Below are 22,951 nucleotides of genomic sequence, written 5' to 3'. Positions count from 1 at the left end.
GACTTACAATGTTGTATTAGTTTCAGGGGTACAGCAAATTGAATCATTCTCACATATAAGTATATCCATTCTTTTTTCTCATACAGGTTATTATAAACTATTTTTAGGTTTTTCCTGTGCTAAACAGTAGGTTCTTGTTAATCATCTATTTTATTCAATAGTGTGTATATGTTGTTCCCACCCTCCCAATTCTTCCCTCCCCCAACTGCAGTGGTTTTGGCTATGGTAACCTTAAATTTGGTTTTGAGATCTGTGAGTTTGTTTGTTTATAAATAAGTTCTTTTGCATCACTTTTTATTGGATCCCACATATAAGTGATAACATATGATATTTGTCTTTCTCTGAACTTTGCTCAGTATCATAATCTCTAGGTCCATCTGTGTTGCTCAAAAGGCATTGTTTCATTCTTTTAATGTCTGAATAATATTCCATTGTATATATGCACAACATCTTCTTTATCCATTCTTCTGGTGATAGACATTTAGGTTGTTTCCATGTCTTAGCTATTGTAAACAGTGGTGCATTGAACACTGAAGTGCATGTATCTTTTCAAATTATGGTTTTCTCCAGATGTATGCCCAGGGGTGGGACTGCTGGATCATACGGTAGTTCTGTATTTAGTTTCTTAAGGAGTCTCCATACTGTCCTCCATAGTGGTTGCACCAATTTACATTCCCACCAACAGTATAATAAGGTTCCCTTTTCTTCACACCCTCTCCTCACTCCAGCATTTATTGTTTGTAGACTTTTTGATGATGGCCATTCTAACTGGTGTGAGGTGATACCGCATTGTACTTTTGATTTGCATTTCTCTAAAAATTAGTGGTGTTGAGCATCTTTTCATGTTTTTTTTTTTTTTGCCATATGTATATCTTTCTTTGGAGAAATGTCTATTTAAATCTGCCCATTTTTATATTGGCTTTCTTGTTTTTCTGATATAAATTTCCAGGAAATGTTTATGTATGTTGGAGATTAATCCATTGTCAGTCACTTTTTTTTACAAAGATTTTCTCCATTCTGTGGGTTGTCTTTTGTTTATGATTTCCTTTGCTCTACAAAAGCTTTTAAGTTCAATTAGGTCCAATTGGCTTATTTTTGTTTTTATCGTCATTATTTCTAGGAGGTGGATCAAACAAGAAAATTCTGCGATTTATGTCACAGTATTCTACCTGTGTTTTCCTCTGGGAGTTTTATGGTATCTGGCCTTATGGTTAAGAATTTAGTCCATTTTGAGTTTATTTTTGTGTGTATGTGATAGAGAAGGTTTTAATTTCATTCTTTTACATCTCATTGTCCAGTTTTCCCAGCACCTTATTGAAAAGATTGTCTTTCCTCCACTGTAGGCTCTTGCCGCCTTTGTCATAGATTAGTTGACCATAGGTGCTTGGGTTTATTTCTGGGCTGTCTGTCCTGTCCTTCTGAAACTTTTTTTAAAAATTGCAGAGGGCAGTTCCCGTCGTGGCGCAGTGGTTAACGAATCCAACTAGGAACCATGAGGTTGCGGGTTCGGTCCCTGGCCTTGCTCAGTGGGTTAACGATCTGGCGTTGCCTCGAGCTGTGGTGTAGGTTGCAGACACGGCTAGGATCCAGCATTGCTGTGGCTCTGGTGTAGGCCGGTGGCTACAGCTCCGATTCAACCCCTAGCCTGGGAACCTCCATATGCCGCGGGAGCGGCCCAAGAAATAGCAACAACAACAACAACAACAAAAAGACAAAAGACAAAACAAACAAACAAACAAAAAATTGCAGAGGGCAGTTCCCGTCGTGGCGCAGTGGTTAACGAATCCGACTAGGAACCATGAGGTTGCGGGTTCGGTACCTGCCCTTGCTCAGTGGGTTAAGGATCCGGTGTTGCTGTGAGCTGTGGTGTAGGTTGCAGATGCGGCTCGGATCTGGCGTTGCTGTGGCTGTGGTGTAGGCCGTCAGCTACAGCTCAAATTCGACCCCTAGCCTGGGAACCTCCATGTGCCATGGGAGAAGCCCTAGAAATAGCAAAAAAAAGACAAAAAAAATTGCAGAGGAAGGGACACTCCCAAGCTCATTCTATGAAGCCACTATCACTCTGATATCAAAACCAGATAAATACACCACAAAAAAAGGAAAATTACAGGCCACTGTCACTGAGGAACATAGAAAAATCTCAAAATATTAGCAAGCCAAATACAATATGGTGAAAGGATCATCCACCATGATCAAGTGGGATTTATCCCAGGGATGCAAGGATTCTTCAATACCCACAAATCAATCAATGTGATACACCACATCAAAAAACTGAAGAATAGGGGCGTTCCCGTCGTGGCGCAGTGGTTAACGAATCCGACTAGGAACCATGAGGTTGCGGGTTCGGTCCCTGCCCTTGCTCCGTGGGTTAACGATCTGGCGTTGCCGTGAGCTGTGGTGTAGATCGCAGACGCGGCTCGGATCCTGCGTTGCTGTGGCTCTGGTGTAGGCCGGTGGCTACAGCTCCGATTGGACCCCTAGCCTGGGAATCTCCATATGCCGCGGGAGCGGCCCAAGAAATAGCAAAAAACAAAAAACAGAAAACAAAGAAAAAACCTGAAGAATAAAAACCATATGATCATCTCAACAGAGGCAGAAAAACTTTTGGCAAAATTCAACATGCATTTCTGATAGTGACTCAAGTCTTTTTCACTATAGCATCTATGATAACTTTCTGTTTTGGATCTAGTTGGATAAAAGAAGAACAGATTATAAGAGGAAAGCGTCCCTCTAGTATTACCTTTGTAACTATGAGCCAGAACTCTTAGAACATTTCCAAAATTCCTGTGTTTGGGACTTGACTAGATTGGATGAAGAGAGAGCATAATCTTATTTAAGACTCGGAGGAGCCCTCGGTGGAAAGACAGGAACCAGTAGAATCTGATCTTTCTCTCATCCTCCAGACTGTGCTGCCATGTGAGGCTGGTACACCAAACCCAAACCCACCATCCTATGGAAGGAGCCCCTGTTACTCTACAGTGTCTGAAGTCAGAAAAGACAGTTATAGTTAGGAGTCAGAGGATGATGAAGGGGTCTTGAGAAGCAGGAAATGAAGTGGGGCAAGAGGGATGTGTACCTGAAGTTGAAATCAATTCCACCCCCAAAGTCTGTTATACCTTGGGTCAGATTCATGGTAAAGAACTATGCTGAATTCTTGTCATTAACTTTTTTGATAGGTCAGATATAATAATGTATAGAGAATCATTTCTAGGGAAAATTAGATATCAGATTCCAAATAACTGATACACATGTGAATTTTCTAAGAGCCAACCAACTAGTTGAAAGTTCAAGAGTAATTGTAGCTAATTCGATGCAACAAAGTAAAAGTCCAGAAGTCATGTGGTGTCTTATTGTGTCTGTTTTTATCCACCCCAAGTAAAAGGACAGCAGCATCCTCCAAAGGACTCGCCAATGCAAAGTGAGCTGTGGCGCATAAGTAAATATATGTGTGACATGTACACACACACATACGTAATACACATGTACAGAGAGATTATGAGACTTGGGATGTTCACCCTTAGGAGCCCCCGTGGGAATACAGAGTTCCCATGATACTGGTTCTGAAGTCCTCTCATGGGAAGATTCTATGTGTAACATTCTTTGTCTTTTGAATTTTGAGGTAGAAAAAGGGACATAGAGGGAGTCTTCTTACTCCCAGTCTTAACTCTCAGTCACTCACAGCCAAACCCTTGGGAAGCTACCAGCTTGCCTGTGTGTGAGACTCTATGAGAATGAGTTAAGGGCGGAGAAAAACCTATTTGGGGCAAGGAGGCGAAACGTCGATTGTAAGTAAATGATCATAGCAATGGGCAGAGAGCAGAGGAGGCCTCAGTAGAAAGGAACAGTGCTCATAGTCCCAAATAGATCCCCACCCTCCAGATTCAGCCCCCATGTGAGGTCTCAAACCCACACCTGCATCACAGGGAAGGAGCTCCTGACCCAAGCCACCAGTTGTCTGAGAGTATCTAAAAGCCATGATGTGTGAAAGTCAAGGAGGGTGAAAGAAGGGACTCAAGAGGCAGGAATTAGGTGGGAGAAGAGGACAAACTGAAGTCACACAGTGGGTCAGGTTCTGTAGAAAAGAACTATACTTAATCCTCAGGTCATTAAATATTTCGTATGTCTAAAATATTTTTATGTCAATATATCTCTTTAAATTGAAGTATAATTAACCTACAACACTGTTGGTTCTAGGTGTAAAACATAGTGATTTGATATTTCAAAATGATCACCATGTTAAGCTTAGTTACCATCTGTCACTAACTGACAGATGGTAACTGTCAGTTAGTGACAGTTACAAAATTACAAAATTAGTGACTATGTTTCTCATGCCGTTCATCTCCATGAGTTAGCTATTTTGTAGTTTGTACCTCTTAATCTCCCTCACCTATTTCAGTTAACCCCCTACTCACCTCACCTCTGGCAACCACCTATTTGTTCTATGAGTCTGTTTCTGTCTTGTTGTATATGCGCATTTGTTTTCTTTTTTTTTTAGATCCCACATATAAGTGAGATCAAGTATTTGTCTTTCTCTGCCTGACTTAATTTCATGTAGCATAATATTCTCTAGGTCCATCCATGTTGCTGCAAATGGCAAGTTTCCATTATCTTTTATGGCTGAGTAATACTCCATTGCGTGAGTGTGTCTGTGTATCGTATCTTCTTAATCTCTTCATTTATCGATACACATTTGGGTTGCTTCCATATCTTGGTTATTGTAAATAATGCTACAATGAACATAGAGGTGAATGTATCTTTTCGAGTTAGTATTTTGCTTTTGTTGGAAAGAAATCAGAAGTGGAATATTTAGGTCATACGGTAATTCTATTTTTAATTTTTTGAGTAAACTCCATACTGTCTTTTGTAGTGGCTGTACCAATTTACATTCCCACCAATAGTGCATAAGGGTTCCCTTTTCTTCATATCTATGCCAGTGCTTGTTACTTGCTGTCTTTTTGATAATACCCATTCTGACTGGTGTGAACTAATAGCCCACTGTAGTTTTGATTTACATTTCCTTGATGACTGGTGATATTGAGTATATTTTCATGTAACTGTTGGCCATCTTTAAGTCTTCTTTTGAAAAGCTCTATTCAGGTCATTCACCCTTTTTTTTTTTTTTTTTTGTCTTTTTGCTATTTCTTGGGCCGCTCCCTCGGCATATGGAGATTCCCAGGCTAGGGGTCCAATTGGAGCTGTAGCCACCGGCCTACACCAGAGCCACAGCAACGCGGGATCTGAGCCACGTCTGCAACCTACACCACAGCTCACGGCAACGCCGGATCGTTAACCCACTGAGCAAGGGCAGGGACCAAACCCGCAACCTCATGGTTCCTAGTCGGATTCGTTAACCACTGCGCCATGACGGGAACTCCATTCACCCATTTTTAATAAGGCTGTTTGTTTTTCTGATGTTGAATTGAGTTCTCTGTGCATTTGGATATTAACCCCTTATTAGGTATGTTGTTTGCAAATATCTTCTCCCATTCAGTAGATTGACATTTTGTTTTGTTGATAGTTTCCTTTGCTGTGCAAAAGCTTTTTAGATTGGTATAATGCAGTGTGTTTATTTTGGCTTTTGTTTCTACTGCCTAAGGTGATAGATCCAAAAAATTATTGCTAAGACTGATGTCAGAGAGTGTATTACCTGTTTCTTTCCAGGAGTTTTATGGTTTGGGGTATTAACTTTTAAATTTCTAATCCATTTTGAGATTTGTGTGTGTGTGTGTGTGTGTGGTGTGAGAGAATAGAGTCCAGTTTGATTCTTCTGCATGTAGCTGTTCAGTTTTCCCACCATCATTTATTGAAGAAGTTGTCTTTTTTCCCCTTGTATATCCTCGCCTCCTTTGCCATAGATTAATCGACCATTTAAGTATGGGTTATTTCTGGGCCCTCTCTTCAGTTCCATTGATCTATGTCTCTGTTTTAATGCCAGTACCATAATGTTTTGATTACTGCAGCTTTATGGTATAGTTTTAAATCAGGGAGTGTGATGCCTCCAGATTTGTTCTTTCTCAAAATTTTGGCTCTTTCTAGTCTTTTGCATTTCCAAAGAAACTTTAGATTTATTTGTTCCAGTTCTGGGAAACCTGTCATTAGTATTTTTATAAGATTATATTAAATCTGTAGCTTTCCTTAGGGAGTATGGCCTTGTTATTCTCTAAGGAAATAAGCATGGTATGTCTTTCCATGTGTTTGTGTAATCTTCTATTTCTTTCATCAGTAACTTAAAATTTTCCAAGTATCAGTCTTTTTACCACCTGGGTTAGATTTATTCCTAGGTATTTTATCTTTTTGATGCAATTGTAAATGAGGTTGTTGTCTCAATCTTTCTAATAGTTTGTTAGTGTATAGAAATGCAACAGATTTTTCTGCTTATTAATTTTGGAACCATGGAACTTTACTGAATTCATTTATGAGTTCTAATAGTTTTCTGGTGGTGTTTTTAGGGTTTTCTGTTTACAATATTATGTCATCTGCAAATGGTGACAATTTTACTTCTTCCTTTCCAGTTTGGATTCCTTTCATTTCTTTTTCTTGTCTGGCCATTGCGGCTAGGACTTTCACTGGTATGTTGAATAAAAGTAGTGAGAGTGGGCATCCTTGTCTTGGTTCTCATCTTGGAGTGCTTTCAGCTTTTCAACATTGAGTATGATATTAGCCATTGTCTTATATGGCTTTATTATATTGAGGTATGTTCCCTCTAAACTCATTTTGCTGAGAATGGGAATTGAATTTTGTCAGAAGCTTTCTCTACATCCATTGACATAATTATATTTTTTTTCTTAATTTTTATTTTTGTTGAAGTATAGTTGATTTACAAAGCAGTGTTGGTTTCAGGTGTACAGTGACGTGATTTAGTTATACATATATCTATTCCTTTTCAGATTCTTTTCCAATATAGGTTATTATATAATATTGAGTATAGCTCCCTGTGATACATCTTCCCTCTTTAGTAACTATAACTTTGTTTTCAAAGTCAGTAAGTCTATTTCTGTTTTGTAAATAAATTCATTTGTATCATTTTTTAGATTCTACATATAAGTGAAACAGTGTGATATTTATTTTCCTCTTACTTACTTCACTTAGTATGATAATCCATGTTGCTGCAAATGACATTTCATCTTTTTTTATGGCTGGGTGGCTTTCCATTGTATGTAACACCACATCTTTATCTGATAATTGTGTGTGTGTGTGTATATATATATATATATTTTGGTCTTTTTGTATTTTCTAGGGCCGCACCTGTGGCATATGGAGGTTCCCAGGCTAGGAATCTAATTAGAGCCATAGCCTCCGGCCTATACCACAGCCACAGCAATGTGGGACCCGAGCCGTGTCTGCAACCTACACCACAGCTCACAGCAATGCCGGATCCTTAACCCACTGATCGAGGCCAGGGTTAGAACTGCAACATCATGGTTCCTAGTCAGATTTGTTAGCCACTGAGCCATGATGGGAACTCCTATTTTTGTTTTTTGATTTGGGTTTTTTTTTTTTTTTTTGGCCATGCCTGCGGCATGCAGAAATTCCCAGGCCAGGGCTCAAACTCATACCACAGCAGTGACCTGAGCCACCACAGTACAGTGCGAGGTCCTTAACTGCTAGACCACCAGGGAACTTCTATTCTTTGATTTGCTCACGTGTATCAGATTGATTTGTGATTACTGAACCATTCTTGTAACCCCAGGATAAACCCCACTTGATCATGGTGTATGACTATTTTAATATATTGTTGAATTTAGTTTGCTAATATTTTGTTCGGGATTTTTACATCTATGTTCATCAGAGATACTAGCTTGTAATTATTTTTTTTAGTTATGTCTTTGTCTGGTTTTGGCAGCAGGGTGATGCTGGCCTTGTAGAATGAGTTTGGAAGTGTTCTTTCCTCTCAGTTTGTTCTAATAGTTTGAGAAGGATATGTGTTAACTATGTTTGATAGGATGTCCCTGTGAAGCTGTCTTGTCCTGGCATTTTGTTGGGAGACTTTTTAAAGTACAGGTTCAGTTTCATTATTGGCAATAGGTCTGTTCATATTTTCTATTTCTTCCTGATTCAGTCTTGGGAGATTGTATATGTCTAGGAATTCATCCATTTCTTCCAGGTCATTCACTTTATTGACTTATAATTGTTCATTGTGTTATTTTAAGGTTCTTCCTATTTCCATGGTGCTGGTTGTAACTTCTCGTTTGCTTATCATTTTGATTTGGGCTCCTTTCTTTCTTGATGAATTTGGCTGAAGATTTCATCAATTTTGTTTATCTTTTCCAAGACCCAGCTTTTAATGTCTTGGATCTTTCATCTTTATCAGTTATTTCTGCTCTGATTTTTATGATTTCTTTTATTCTATTGACTTTGGATTTTGTTTTTTCTTCTTGTCCTAGTTCCTTTAGGTGTAAGGTTAGGTTGTTCATTTGGGATTTTTCTTCGCAGTGCAGGTCCCTCAGACTGGGGAGGGTGATGTGGGGCTTGGGCCCCTCACTCCCTGGGGAGGGCCTCTGCAGTTGTAATTAACCTCCCGCTTAGGGGCCTTGTCTGTATCCTGTCTTTGCCCCTCCTATCAATCTTCTTGGCATGATGCCTTATTTATAGCTTTAGTCCTAGAAAATGTTTTTGGCTGGTCTTCAGGTTGTTCTCTTTGACAGTTGCTCTGTAAATCCTTGTAATTTTGGTGTACCCGTGAAGGACGTAGCTCAGGATCCTCCTACGCTGCTGTCTTGGCCAGCAGAGAAAGCTGATGGGTCTGAAGTATTTATGACAAACATGTCAGACATCATTTCTAGAGAAAATGAAATATCAGATTCCAAATAATTGATAATAACTACTAGAACTAGTGTTTTCTAATAATCAACCAATATTAAAGTTCCAGAGTAACTGAGTTTGCTAATTCAAACCAAAAAAGGGAGGTCTGGAGGTCATTGATGCCTAACTATGTCTGCCTTTAATCCTTAGTGTTGCCCTCGATGAACTGACAGAAGTAATAACCTCTGAAGAATTCCCCACCGCAAGGTGAACGCTGATGAATAAGTTCATATATGTGTAACATGTACACGCACACACACACACACACACATTAATATACATGTACACGAGATTGAGATTTAGGATGCTCACCCTTAGGAGCTCGCATGGGAATACACAGTTCCCTCGATACTGGTTCTAAAGTCCTGCCTTGGGAAGCTTCTGTGTATAACATGCTTTGTCTTTTGAATCGAGGTACAGAAAGACGCATACAACATGGAGGGAGTCTTCTTACTCCCAGGCTTAATTATCCGTTACTTACAGCCAAACGTTTGGGACGCTTTCAGGTTGCCTGTGTGTGAGAGTCCACTAGAGTGAGTCAGGAGCAGAGAAAAACCTATGTGGAGCAAGGAGAAAAATAGCAAATTGTTAGTAGTAAGTAATAGCAGCAATGGACAGAGGAGGGCTCAACAGAAAAGAATGGAGCTCGTAGACCCAGATCTGTCCCCACCCTCTAGATTCAGCCCCCAAGTGAAGCTGATAATCCAAACCCAAAGCCATGATCACATTGGCCAGAGCCCCTGACTCAGGCTTGGAGTTCCTGACACGATTTTAAGGGCAGGAAGGACAGCCATGATTCCTGAAGAGCACAGATCTTCAGGTCAAGAAGTTAGATTGGCCAAGTAAGAAGGACACCTACAAACTGGAGTTGAATTTGAAATAAGTTCCACCCCCCAAGGGCTGTCACACATTGGGTCAAGTTCAGTAGTAAAGAACGGTACCTAAATCTCGAGCCACTACCTTTTCAACACGTGTAAGATAGTCGTTACAAACACCTAAAGCCTCATTTCTGGGGAAAATGACTCATACCAGCTTTCAAATAATTGATTTGCATGTCAGTTTTAAAGGGTCATCTAATTTCTAAGTGAAAGTGTAATTTCAACTAATTTGAATTAAAAAGTTGAATCTAGAAAATTATGTGGTATTTGACTATGTGCCTTTTTAATCCTTTAGCACTGTCTTGAGTGAACTGACAACAGGGATGCCTGATGGACCCACTACTGAAACGTGAGCTAGAAATAGAGAGATGTAAACAAAAATATATATACGTATATAAATGCAGAGAGAGAGAGAGGGCACGAGAGTGAGACAGAAAGTGGGGGAGAGAGATTGATTTGGGAGGGGTTCATCTTGGGGAGTCTTTGTGTCATTTCTAAATCTTTTTACTGTAGTGTAGCTTTCTTTTTTTGTTGGATAAAAGAGAAACTTCTCACTCACCTGTTTATCACTCTTAGTGGCAGCCAAAAGTCCTAGAAAACTATCCAAATGCCTGTGTAGGGGACCTCACTAAAGTGGGCTGAGCAAGGAGAAGGTTGTACTCCTGAAAGGGCCTTTAAGAGTAAAGAAATGTCCGTGAATATGATTCATTCACCCCACCCCCACCGGACCAAGGTTTTCATTCCAAACCTAGAAAGCCTCATTTACAGGGAAAAATTAAATAAGCAGGGTTTCAAAGAACTGATTCAAATGTTATTTTTAGCACAATTCGATTATAAATTGTAGAGTAAATGTAGCCAATGTGCACTAAATCTAAGTCTAGGGAGACGTCTAAAGTCTTACTGTGTGCGTTTTTCATCATTGAGCGATGACCAGAGCCAGGTGGAAAAAAGTAACTTAGGCTGACCCCTTCATCGGTCTCAGGCAGATATTTGAAACCTATCCAAGGAGCAAACGAAATGTCCATAATATGTGAAAAGTAGGTGGGCAGCGACCCAGGTTCCACTGAACTAATTGATGTATAATTTTTGAAGAGGTCAACTGGTTTAGAAGGTCTAGAGCAGGTGTATCCAATTTTAGCCAAAAAGGTGACGTCATTTGGTTCTGACTCCATACTGTTTAAGTCTTCACACTGACCTGAGTAAGGCGATCTCAGAGATCTTTGACTACTTTGCTTTATCTTAACCTTTCAGGGATGGTGCCTTCCAAGACCACCGATGTCATTTATTTGGGTCAGAGCTCTCTTTATAGTATTAATCTCTCTAGAGAGAAGGTGAGAAAGACAGAGACATAAAGACAGATATATAGGCGGAGACATAGGGAAAAAACACAGAGAAAAGATTAGAATCATTGTCTAGAAAATTTTTCTAGATATTTCTGTAAGATGTAGTCTTCCAGTGAGCTAAGTCATGTCTACTATCCTTTAGATTTAAGGAATTCTTTTTGTTCAAATACGTGTTTCAAATCACCGTTCCCTGGAAACAAATCTCTAATGACACATTTTTGCATTTGTTGGCAGCAAAAGTATCCTGAAACAACTCTCTAAGCTCGACAATGGTGTGGATGACGCTGACATTCTCAATTCAAGGTAGTAAGTCAGTTTGAAGTTTGGAGGGAGGGAGCTGTTGATGAATTTCTTCACTTGTAGAAGATGGGGCTTGTGCTGAAATGAAAAAGAAAAACTGTGGAAAGATAAAATGTTTGGGAGGGAGGGTATGTAATAGTGACTTGACGTGAACTTGCATAGAAGCACCATGCTTGAAAAAATATTTCTGCATGTTCACATATTCATAAGTGTTCTTCTAGTGTGAAACTGTGAAAATACTCTTAGTAGATACTGATTTTATTACATAGTTTCTTAATGAGGGCTTCAGGAAGCTACTCGCTCTGCAGTTGTGTTCCTTTCTCATTTTTTTTGCACATGTTCTGATTCCTATTGCTAGTTTTGTTGATTTGTCTATGAGCAAATGGAACTGGTAGCAAAAGCAAACATGTTTTGCTGATTAAAGACCTATTAATATGCGGGGAGCTGAGAAAATACAAGGACTCAAAAAAAGGACCTTGCCTGATGGCAGAAAAACCTGAAGGCAGGTTCCTAACCAAGGAAGGGAGCACATCTGAATGGTACATGCCAAAGGTGGGCCTCTGGACAGGATAAAAGCTCACCTGAATGGTACAAGCCGAAGGTGGGCCTCTGGACAGGATAAAAAGCCTGCCTGCACGCTACAAGCCGAGGGCAGGCCTCAAGTTACACAGCTCTCATTTTGATGTTTATGGGGAAGAATTGGGGCTTTCCTGGGAAAGCAATTTCCATGTTTGCACTGGAGAACATGGATTGTTTCTTGGGTGACCTAGTCTTTCCTGTTGTTTTCTTTGTTATTCAATTTTCCTCAGTCTTTCCTGATTATTTACTCATTATTCTTATTTTCCATTCTTATTTTTCTGTGGCGATTTGTGATTTAACAAAGTTACAGCAATAATATAATAAAAATTTCATCCTTAAGGACTTTTCCCTATTCATATCCAACTTAATTAATATATAGTGTTCATCTACTAACTAGTTACGGTAAACTTTAGCGTTAGGATTTTAATGAGGTTCATAGAAGTTAGACATATATTATTCTTGACCAAAAGACACCTAGCTATGAGTTATGGAAGCTTTTAAGTGATAGCTAGTTAAGTTGGTTTATATTTTCTTACACTGTCTCCTTGCCATAACACTTTAAAGATAAGCACCAGTCTAAAAACAAGATTTGTGAATGCCCAATTCTTGTGTCCGTGACCTCTTTAACTTGTGGAGACTTGCTGGCCATGGGATGATTTGTACTGGGTCTCCTCCTTTCCACATGATGTATTGTACCTAACTGCCCTTCAACTGTACTCACTAAATTTAGTTAAGACAAAGATGTTAGAACGTGACGTATAGCTGCTGTACCATGTAATAGTTATAACCAATGTATTTTTAACACTGTGATGTAATCTGTAGTGAAAAATTGTCTATATAATCAACCACTTACGCCAATAAAATTTGAGCAGTCCAGCGCCCTGAAAGAAGGGACAAAGAGGCTGTCTCCGTATTTGTACATTCGCTGACGCCACGTCCCTCTCCCATCAAGAAAAAGTATACGCTCCCTGGCTGCCGGAGCTGGCCTCCAGCATTAATGTCCATTGGAATTTTATTAATTTGACTTGTTTGTGAATAATTTCACAAGAGTACTTCTTATTGCACTGCTCTGAAGGCATTTTCACCTGTACTCAATGGAAGGACACAATACATTCTTTTTTAAAAAAAATTTAATTAGAGTACAGTTGATTTACGGTGTTGTGTCAATTTCTGCTGTACAGCATAGTAACCTGATCATACATACACATACATTGTTTTTCTCATACTATCTTCCATCATGTTCTCTCCCAATACATTCTTAAAATCACATGTATCAGACTCTCTTCCCTCCCTCCAAACTACGATGTATAAAATTAGCATTAAGGATACATTGTACAGCAAAGGGAAACAGAGCCAGTAATAACTTTAAATAGAATATAGTCTATAAAATTATTGAACTACTATGTTGTCCTCCTGGAACTAAGCTCATCATGTGAATCAATTATACTTGAATTAAAAAAAAAAATCCAGGAGTTCCTGTGGTGGCTCAGTGGTTAATGAATCCGACTAGGAACCACAAGGCTGCAGGTTCGATCCCTGGCCTTGCTCAGTGGTTTAAGGATCCAGTGTTGCTGTGAGCCATGGTGTAGGTCACAGATGCGGATTGGATCCCGAGTGGCTGTGGCTCTGATTGGACCCCTAGCCTGGCAACCTCCGTGTGTGGTGGGTGAGGCCCTAGAAAAGGCAAAAAGACAGAAAAAAAAAAGTCCCATGTGTCTGGACTGCAGAATTTTTCTTCTGCTTCTCTCTTGGCTAGTTATTTTACCTTTCACCAGCTTGAATCAGTGTTTGAGAGTAGAGCTGAAGAGGAAATTAACTGGTTACTGTTGCAATTTGTTGATGTCTAGGCAAAAAAAAAAAAAAAAAGAAAGAAAGAAAGAAATTACTCCCCAGTGGCTACCTTGTCTCCAGCCATTGAGTGAAATGAAACATAACTGGAGATGCTGTCAAACAGACTCCTCCTATTAAAAGAAGGAGCCCAGCCTCTAGGGTGTTTCTCTTCTGAAATGTATCTTGCTTAAATTCCTCACCTCCAAAATGCACTTGCCACCCCAAATGTGTCATATTCATGGGGCATCTCATTTCAAGAGATGGATATTACCAAAGAGTGTCATTTATTTCCTATCCATCCCTGAAGCCCTTTGTTCTAATACATCAAACCACGGTCTGGCCATCATTTGATGACTTGGCCAGGATCCCACAGCTTATCCATGGGAGAGCTGGACAGTGCTTCTCCCTCTCCTTCCTATCTCCATGCTGTGTTGCTTTAATGATGACCCCAGGTTTAACCTTACCATAAAGTTGGGATTGAGGCTTTATAGGCGAGAAAAATGATACTAAACATCTGAAGTTTAGTGTTTACATATATTCTACATATAAAAGTAAAAAAGAAGCAGAAAGGTGAAATATTTGCAGTTATTGGTAAAAACTATTTTGTTATGCAACTTCTGAAGACTTTAAAAATTATCTTTACAAAGGCTTTTGTTCGTTGGTAAATTCATATGGCGGGAGAAACCTGTGATACACTTGAAAGTTCTGAAATTTTATTTTTACTTCTTTTTGCAGCAGCACCATTAGGAGAATTGTGCACCTGATTGTATCATCCTTCACTTTCAGGTATGTGAGATTGTAGAGAAGGAGGTAATTAAGTATGTATTACATTTAATATTAATATTTTCAATGCCAAAGGATCTGGGTGGGAGGAAGCATTTCCACAGTCAGTATGTTGCTAAATAACTTTTGTGCCTCATTCAATGCAATCTAATTTATCTTGGAATTTTAATTTAAGCTGAACATTCAGAATTGCATTTACCTAAGTAAATGCGATAAATGGCATTTACCTGAGTCTAATGGTAATATATTAACATTTTTTTAACCTGTAAAAGTAAAAATAATGAAGCATGCATTTCCAAATTCCATAGTTATAAGGAAGATGTTTTAATAAACACCTTATCCATCTAGAATTACTTCTTTATTCTGGAAGCATTCTACTTAGGTTTCTTCTCTACATAATATTAAGATTTCATGCTGTGTTACAGATTCACACAATATATTTGCTTCCTTTTAAATCGATACTCTTAATTGACATCACAATTGTGAAAAAGTGCTTTGAAGATAAATTTATCCTCATAGATAATACAAGTAATATAATCAACTTATGGAGAATGTGTTTAGAACATGTAAGAGAAAGGCTTAGGAGTACTTTAGAGTTTAATCATATATATATTTAAGGAATTGAACTCCTTCTCATGTGCCCAGCATGGTGCCAGAAGCATCCGTTAATATGTAATTGTCTATTTGTCAGAAATCTCATTGACAAGAAATCTTAGTGGTCAAAGTGACCATTTAAGGGCTTATGTTAGTCATGCTTTCACTTGGTTTTTCTTAACTAAATTCCTTAAAAATATCAAGATTAATGAGGTTTAATTTATTATGAGAAATTGGTAGAAGACCCTTCTAAAATTCTCAAATTTTAAGAGTTTACAAGTGGAGACAAGTAATTTGAGTGCAGCTTGGCTATTCTGTCTTGGAGGGTTAGTCCGCTGTGCCTGTTATGAAAGAGTAATGGTAACACGAAGTGGTTTAATGGGAAATTCATTGCTCTGACTGCTTTTATTGGATCAAAGCTGAGTAATTTGTTTAGTCTGAAATAGTGGCATTTTGGCATCAGATCATTGGCCTGAAGTTCGTCTTACCTGCAGGGGTGAAACCTACTTAGTCTTTTTCTTATTTGTTTGTCGTAGAATATTTGGGATTTTGCTGACTTTTGTGGATGTCTTCCTCATCGTTACAGACCTCCTGGCCACTGACAGCACACACTCTATTCCTATCGAATATCGTTCAATTTCTTTAGCTATTGCTATATATTTCTTGATGGAAGTTTGTCTTCGAGTATTTATAGACGGGTAAGTTTGATTAATTTTTCAAAAAACACATGCAGCTTTTTGTACTGCCATAGGATGTATCCCAAGTAATTACCAGGTCCGTCCAAGCAAATAGGTCCATCTTTATCTCCACCTGTAATTCTCCTCAAAGGCACAGTCTATCAGAGAAACAACAATCCAAATCGCAATTTGTCCTCGATTAGGCTTTAGTGTTATTGTTGCAACTGGCACTCAAAGTCTCCAAACAATGTGTTCTAGATGGTTCCTTTATCAGGCAAAGCCTAAATGGTTTGCAAAATGGGACCAGGCAGCCAATGTGTCCATATGTACACTATTAAGTGGACTACATCTGTGAAAGAATAAATATTGATACTTTTATTGAGTTGATTGTAAATAAAAGCTGACAGTCCTTCCATGGTGCAGTGGGTTAAGAAGCCCACTGCAGCGGCTTGGGTCTCCGCGGAGGTGCAGGTTTGATCCCTGGCCCAGCACAGGGGGTTAAAGGATCCGGCACTGGTACAGTTACAGCGTAGGTCACAGCTGTGGCTCGAATTCAGTCCCTGCCCCAGGAATTTCATTATGCCACAGCTGTAGCTTTAAGAGAATAATAAAGCTGATGGTATATTAAGTACTGTCAGCTTTAGATAGTATGTTAGATAATAGATCCTGAACAAGCCCCTACTTTGGTTAAAATTTGTGTTAAGATCCGCAGCCGAGCTGAAGGATGCTCATCCATCAGGGGCCTGGTAGTGAGTCAGCAGCTGACTTTCCTGGCTGCTGGCTTCCCAAGAAGGTGGGTGGAGGGAGCACAGCCCTGGAGCTGGACTGGTGTGGAGTCAGGGACTAAACTCCCCAGCCTCACTTCATCTAGAATATTTCAGAAGGCACCTGTCTCCTCCTCTCTTCTATCCTCATGCCTCTGAGGTAAGGACAGTTGCCCACCCAAGGTTACTCACAGCCTAGAAGGGGTGACCCCAGAATGGGAAGCAGCTTTCCCTGGAGCACCAGTGCCCATGACTAATGGAGCCAGTGTTGGAGAGCAGGTGCAGGGGATGGGAGTTCAGCTTTGCAAAGGGGAGACATACCAGCCCACCAGAATTTCACCACAGGTGCAAAGCCAGACAATGAGTTTGCAGGCCACAGTGGACCTTTCTCTTGCAAGCGCCTCCAATGCACCTCTCACCGCCCAGTTTCTCTAGGGCTGTGACGTGTTCAGCTTCCATTGTCTGATAGAATGGTCCAACATCCCATTTTCTCTCCCACTCCTTTGAAGGCGATGCTTGCCTCTTAGTCAGTGGTTTGCTTATATCTCTTACTATCCTTAAATTGCCATATGGATGCTTTGTTGTCTGTAAGTATAAAATAATAATGACAAATATTTTCCCCCTAGTCTAGTAAATGCATTTTAAACCATTAAAGTAGAATTCTTAGGAGGGATGAGTCAAATTTCTGCTCTTAAAATAGCCTTCTTCTTCTTTGGGGAAGCATAAACATGTTTTTTTTTTGTTTGTTTTTTATTACAGGATACGACCGTATTTTTCTGATATGTTTAACTCCTTAGATGCTGCTGTTATTGTGGTGACTCTACTGGTTGATATCGTTTATATTCTCTATGACTTTAAGAGTCTTAAAGATATCTCCAAGTAAGAAACATAGGACTCACCTCTCAAAGTTTTTCTCTCTTGGGGGGGCATTTCCCGTGGCTTTCATTTTGTACAATCATTTTAACTCTGAATATGACAATTCTGTGCCAAAGAACTGTTGGAAAACGAGGTGTTTAGATAAATGTCCACATGCCTGGGAAATGAAAGTGGTGGCATTAAGGGCCCCGTGAAGGGCACACACATGAAGCACCTTTGGTTGAATGACGCAGACGGAGCACCCAAAGGAGACGCTGGGGGCTTGCCTCTCATCCTAACCTTTTCTCTACATTCTGAATTTCCCACTAAATTCCCATCTGGGCTTCAACCACAAGCTTCTTACACATGAAATTCCTGGGTTTTCCCTTTAACCAATAGAGTGTTGGTTTGAACCTAGGCACACTTGGTCCGACTCCAGTGATGACTCTCTCTAAAAAAGGAACCACTGGGACAGGAAACCAGGTGACGTGGGTAGCAGCACAGAGGTAGAACTTGGCGGTTTCGTTGAAATGATGAAAGTCGAGGCCAAATTAAAACTGGTAGAGATCAGGAAACAAGACTGTGTGAAAGACTAAGGCTTTTCTCATCTCTACTGTGGCCCTGCAGAAAAGCAATGCAGAAGTGCTCTGGGAGGAAGATGTTGGCTGGCTTGCGGGGCTTATTCCTTAGTTGAATAGCTTTCTACACTCTGGCTTCTCTGGACTTTCATTCAAGTCCCAACAAAACTTGACATGATGTGATAGGCTTTTGGAGTTGCTTGAAAATAACTAGCACCAGTATGGGCCTCAGACCGGCAACTTCAGCATCACCAAGGAGCTTGCCAGAAGTGCAAGAAGGAAAACCATCTTGGGAGCCCACTCTAGACCTACTGAATCAGAATGCACGCTCAAGTCAGGGAAGCCCTGGTCCACACCATCTCTTGTCTGCCATCGTGTTTCTTCCTGATGGTAGAAGCATCTCAGTCTGCCGCCTAATGTGTATTCACAGCTCCACTGAACCTCTGGGACCCAGGGGAGCGACCAAGGTGGACAAGAACTCTGGATGGGGGAAGATTGAAAAATGCTTGTCTTAAACCACCAAGGTCAAGTTCACAAACTCGAAGAGTCTATCATATGACTCTTTCTCTAGACCATAGTTTCTCAACTCCGCACTATTCATATTTTGGACCAGAATGATTTTACTAAAGAGGCTGTCCTGTTGAGGAGCATCCCTGGCCTCTACCCACTAGATGCAAGTAGTGCCCTCTCGCACACACAGTTGTGACAACCAAAAATAACTCTGGACGGATAGGTGGGTGGGAGGTTGGGGGGAGCAGGGCAGGGTTGTTTCTGTACAAACTTGTCCCTGGTTAAGAACCACTGCTCTAGGAGTTCCCACTGTGGCTCAGAGGGTTAAGAACCTGACTAGTATCCATGAGGATACAGGTTTGATCCCTGGCCTCACTCAGTGGGTTAAAGGACCTGGTGTTGCTGTGAGTTGTGGTGTAGGTCACAGACTCAGCTCAGACCCCATGTGGCTGTGGCATAGGCCAGCTGCTGAAGTCCAAATTCGACCTCTAGCCTGGAAACCCCCATATACTGCAGGTGTGGCCCAAAAAAGCAAGAAACAAACAAACAAAAACAACCATTGCTCTAGACACTTACTCCATATTGACAAAAATCCTCTGTTTCTAAAGCAAAACTGAACCTTTTAAATTTATTGTTAGATTGACGTTTTTTTTCCGACCTCTACGACTTATCATCCTGTTAAGAGTTTTTCATCTGGTTCATCAAAAGAAACATCTTGAAATATTGGCCAGAAGAGTGGTAAGTAGGCAAAACATGTTTACAGTTCAGAAAAAAAAAAGTTTGGGGAAATAGTGGCACAGGTGGTAAATATTTATATATTCTTTATTTTTATGTTGAGTTTACAAATTAATTGTTTTAAACTCTCAGGTTTCAGAAAACAAAAGGCGATATAAGAAAAATGGATTCGACTTAGACCTCACTTATGTTACTGGTTTGTGAAGTTTAACATTTTTCTAGTATGTGAATGATGATATGTTTATTTTGTTCTTTCCCTGCCTAAGCCATGTTCTTTCAAAGCATTCTTTATGCATGAAGACATACGATGCTGTGGTAGTGTGACATATTTGGAGTTTAACCTTGACAATGGAAAGTCTTAATTGTCATCTCAAATCACGGCTGTTTGATTATAGTGTAGGAAGTTAAGTGGATTTTCAGCCGACCCCATCGGGTTTAGAATTTATTGAGTTCTAGTAGTTAACTTTGGTTGCACGGATTTTGGAGAGACCTGTTCTCTTCCAAGAACCCTAAAGATAAGGTCATTGCTTTGTAAGTCTCAGGTTTCTGTGTTGGGAGCACTGGAAAATACCTTGGGAGTTCCCAACATTTTCCACAGCCCAGATCTCTCATTTTTCTTTGCTATTTAAATAGAAATAAATTCCCACCCCAGGGACAGGGGGCTGGTCCTTCAGACTAAGGTCAACACAGATCTGTTGCCTAAGGCTGGAACCAGCTGAGTCTTGGGAACACTGTGGGTTTAATGGTAACAGTACTGGATACTTTAAGATGTTGATTATCCTGAGGGTTAGTTAGCTTTTTTTTTTTTTCCTCCTGTCATTCTCAATTCTAATCATTCTTTTTTTATGAAAAAGGCATCTAATTATATGTGGCTTGAGTTCTCATGTGTTGTTTCACATCCATGTAACATTTGTAATAGGGACTGTTTTGACTTCCAGACCGAGTTATTGCCATGTCATTCCCATCTTCTGGAAAGCAGTCTCTCTATAGGAATCCCATTGAGGTAAGAGTATTTATCTAACAAATGCTCATACTTCTCAGTAAACATTTACTGTGCAGTCATAAGATGATATTGGCCCAGAGAGGACAACATTCTCCTAAAAATTTGCTCTCTTAGGTTAAAAAAAAAATTATCATGGATTGATAGCAATTAGTTTTTGCTGTGTTATGAACCACCCCAAAAGCTAAATGACTTCCAAGAGCAACTTAGCTGGGTGGTTCTGCTGATCAGGGACAGGCTTAAGGCATCTCGCAGCGCTAACTCATGCCTCTGGGGCCAGCTGTTGGGCGTCTGAGTGTTGGCTGGTCTGAAATGGCATGACTGGATGGCTCCATGTGATGTCTCGTTCTGCAGCAGGCTTAGCTCAGTCTTGGTCACAGAAGGCAGCGGCGAAGACCTCACAAGCAGCAAGCAAAAGAATGCAGAGCTCCTAAAAGCCCAGACTCCAAACTAGTATAATGTGGCTTCTACCTCATTCTATTGGACAAGCAAACTACCAACCCAGTCCAGATTCCAGGAGTAGACAACAGATGCCATCTCTGGAAGGCAGGAATTGTAACAAATTGTGGCAATTTGTCATGGTCTATCACAGGGGAGAAGGATGACAATTCTTTAACTGAAATGTGTCTTCTTAGGTTGAGATTTTAGATGACAGTGGAGGCATCCTGCTCTAGATTATGTAGATTAAGTTCAAACATTAAATATGAAATTCCTGTTGAAAATCATTGGTTAAGAAGTTTTCATATGTGTGTGGGTGTGTATATGTTAGTGCAATTTACAGTACTTGTTATACATAATTACATTTTATTGAAATGTATGTGTGTATTTAGATGTGTATTATATAACATATAATTATCCTTTGAGGTGTAACAAATGCTATAAATTGCACTAATCTCAAATATATATCTTGATAAAGTTATGAATAGGTATATGTGCATGTAAACAATTCCTCTATCAAAATACAGAACATTTCTTTTTTTAATATTTTATTTATTCTGCTGTACAGTATGCGGACCAAGTTACACATACATGTATAATTTTTCCTTCCATTGTTCTGTTATGATGTAAGTATCTAGACATAGTTCTCAATGCTACACAGCAGGATTTCATTGTAAATCCATTCCATGAGCAATAGTTGGCATCTATTAACCCCAAGCTCCCGATCCCTCCCACTCCTTCCCTCTCCCCCCGGGGCAGCCTCAAGTCTATTCTCCAAGTCCATGATATTCTTTTCTGTGGAAACATTCATTTGTGCTGTATATTAGATTCCACTTATAAGTGATATCATATGGTATTTATCTTTCTGACTTATTTCACTCAGTATGAGAGTCTCTAAGTCCATCCATGTTGCTGCAAATGGCATTATGTCATTCTTTTTTATGGCTGAGGAGTATTCCATTGTGTATATGGAATCCAATCCTAATCCAATCATCTGTTGATGGACATTTGGGTTGTTTCCATGCCTTGGCTATTGTGAACAGAGCTGCAATGAACATGCGGTGCATGTGTCTTTTTTAAGGAAAGTTTTGTCCAGATATATGCCCAAGAGTGGGACTGCTGGGTCATATGGTAGTTCTATGTATAGATTTCTAAGGTACCTCCATACTGCTCTCCATAGTGTTTGTACCATCTTCCATTCCCACCAACAGTGCAGGACCATTCCCTTCAGAACATTTCTTGCTCTTTTTCAGTCACTCCCCCACACAATGGAAGTAATTTCTAGTCTAACCTCTGTCATGACAGATCAGTTCTGCTTTTTCTTTTTTTAAAAAATTTTTTTACTAAGTTCTACTTTTTCTTGAATTCCACATAAGTGAGATCATACACTACATCTTCTGTGACCAGCTTTTTAATGCTTAAAATGAATTCTGAGATTTATCCAATATTGTTGTGTATACAGTAGTTCTTCTAAAGTAATATTTATTGCTTCTAGAACACTGGCTGAAATCCCAAGCATTCAGTTTACTTACAGAAATTGTACTGTTATACATTGCTTAACAAGGGCAGCAAACACATTTACATTCTTTAAAAAATCTACTTTATAGAAAATTTAAAATTCTAAATATCAAAAGGTACATCTGAAGAAACAGGTATAAATTTGACAGCCAATAATTTTGACAGGGAAGTTATATGGCTTGCAGGACTTTACATCTGTGTATTTGAAAATAGTGAGTTTAGCGTAATCATTATTACTCTCTTATGATTGTTTTGTATTGATATGAAAAATAATACTGCTGTCAAAGAATCAGAATATTTAATTCACTTCCAAATGTCATACAAACTGTGTTTTCTATGACCTTCAGCTATTTAGCTCAAGTTCATCATTAAATAATGCATTGTTATAATCAATAAGTATAATATTAATAATTGTCATATAATTTTGCAATAATTGTATTATAATAATATATTAATTATATTTATGTGGTTAATAATTATAATACATTCATAATTAACATCATTAATAATTATATGGATAACCACAGTTAATATTTCCATTACAATTGTGTTTCTTACCATTGATATTTGCATTATCTAGAATATGGTAGAAAGAAATGTGTAATGTTCACAAATGTTCAGAAAAGCAGAGTCAATGAACCTGCCCATCTCTTCTAAGATGGTCTCTTATCAGATTCATAAGCCTATTCATTCTACAAAATAATAAGCTAATGTTTGAACACAATTTCCAAGGTAAAACACATTTTCTCATAAATGGCGAAGTCTTT

At 39.3% G+C, this 22,951-nt stretch overlaps 1 protein-coding gene across 2 annotated transcripts in view; it reads left to right on the top strand.

Annotated features, from left to right (window-relative positions):
* Positions 1-15,760: 15,760 nt before the first annotated feature.
* Positions 15,761-22,951, top strand: part of LOC125113515 (phosphatidylinositol 3,4,5-trisphosphate 3-phosphatase TPTE2-like) — a 48,585-nt gene continuing 41,394 nt past the window's right edge. Inside the window, exons 1-5 of one of the 2 annotated variants that reach the window (XM_047756275.1) lie at positions 15,761-15,807; positions 17,310-17,429; positions 19,132-19,231; positions 19,361-19,424; positions 20,167-20,231. In XM_047756275.1, coding sequence (XP_047612231.1) covers positions 15,776-15,807; positions 17,310-17,429; positions 19,132-19,231; positions 19,361-19,424; positions 20,167-20,231 — 381 coding nt within the window. In that variant the 5' untranslated portion in view covers positions 15,761-15,775. The remainder of the gene's footprint in view (positions 15,808-17,309; positions 17,430-19,131; positions 19,232-19,360; positions 19,425-20,166; positions 20,232-22,951) is intronic. The other variant, XM_047756276.1, reaches the window with a different exon arrangement.

This window comes from Phacochoerus africanus, chromosome 13, assembly GCF_016906955.1.
Source record: "Phacochoerus africanus isolate WHEZ1 chromosome 13, ROS_Pafr_v1, whole genome shotgun sequence".
Lineage (NCBI taxonomy): Eukaryota > Metazoa > Chordata > Mammalia > Artiodactyla > Suidae > Phacochoerus > Phacochoerus africanus.
Note: the sequence above shows the minus strand (reverse complement) of the source record. Positions and strands in the feature narration are given on the sequence as shown.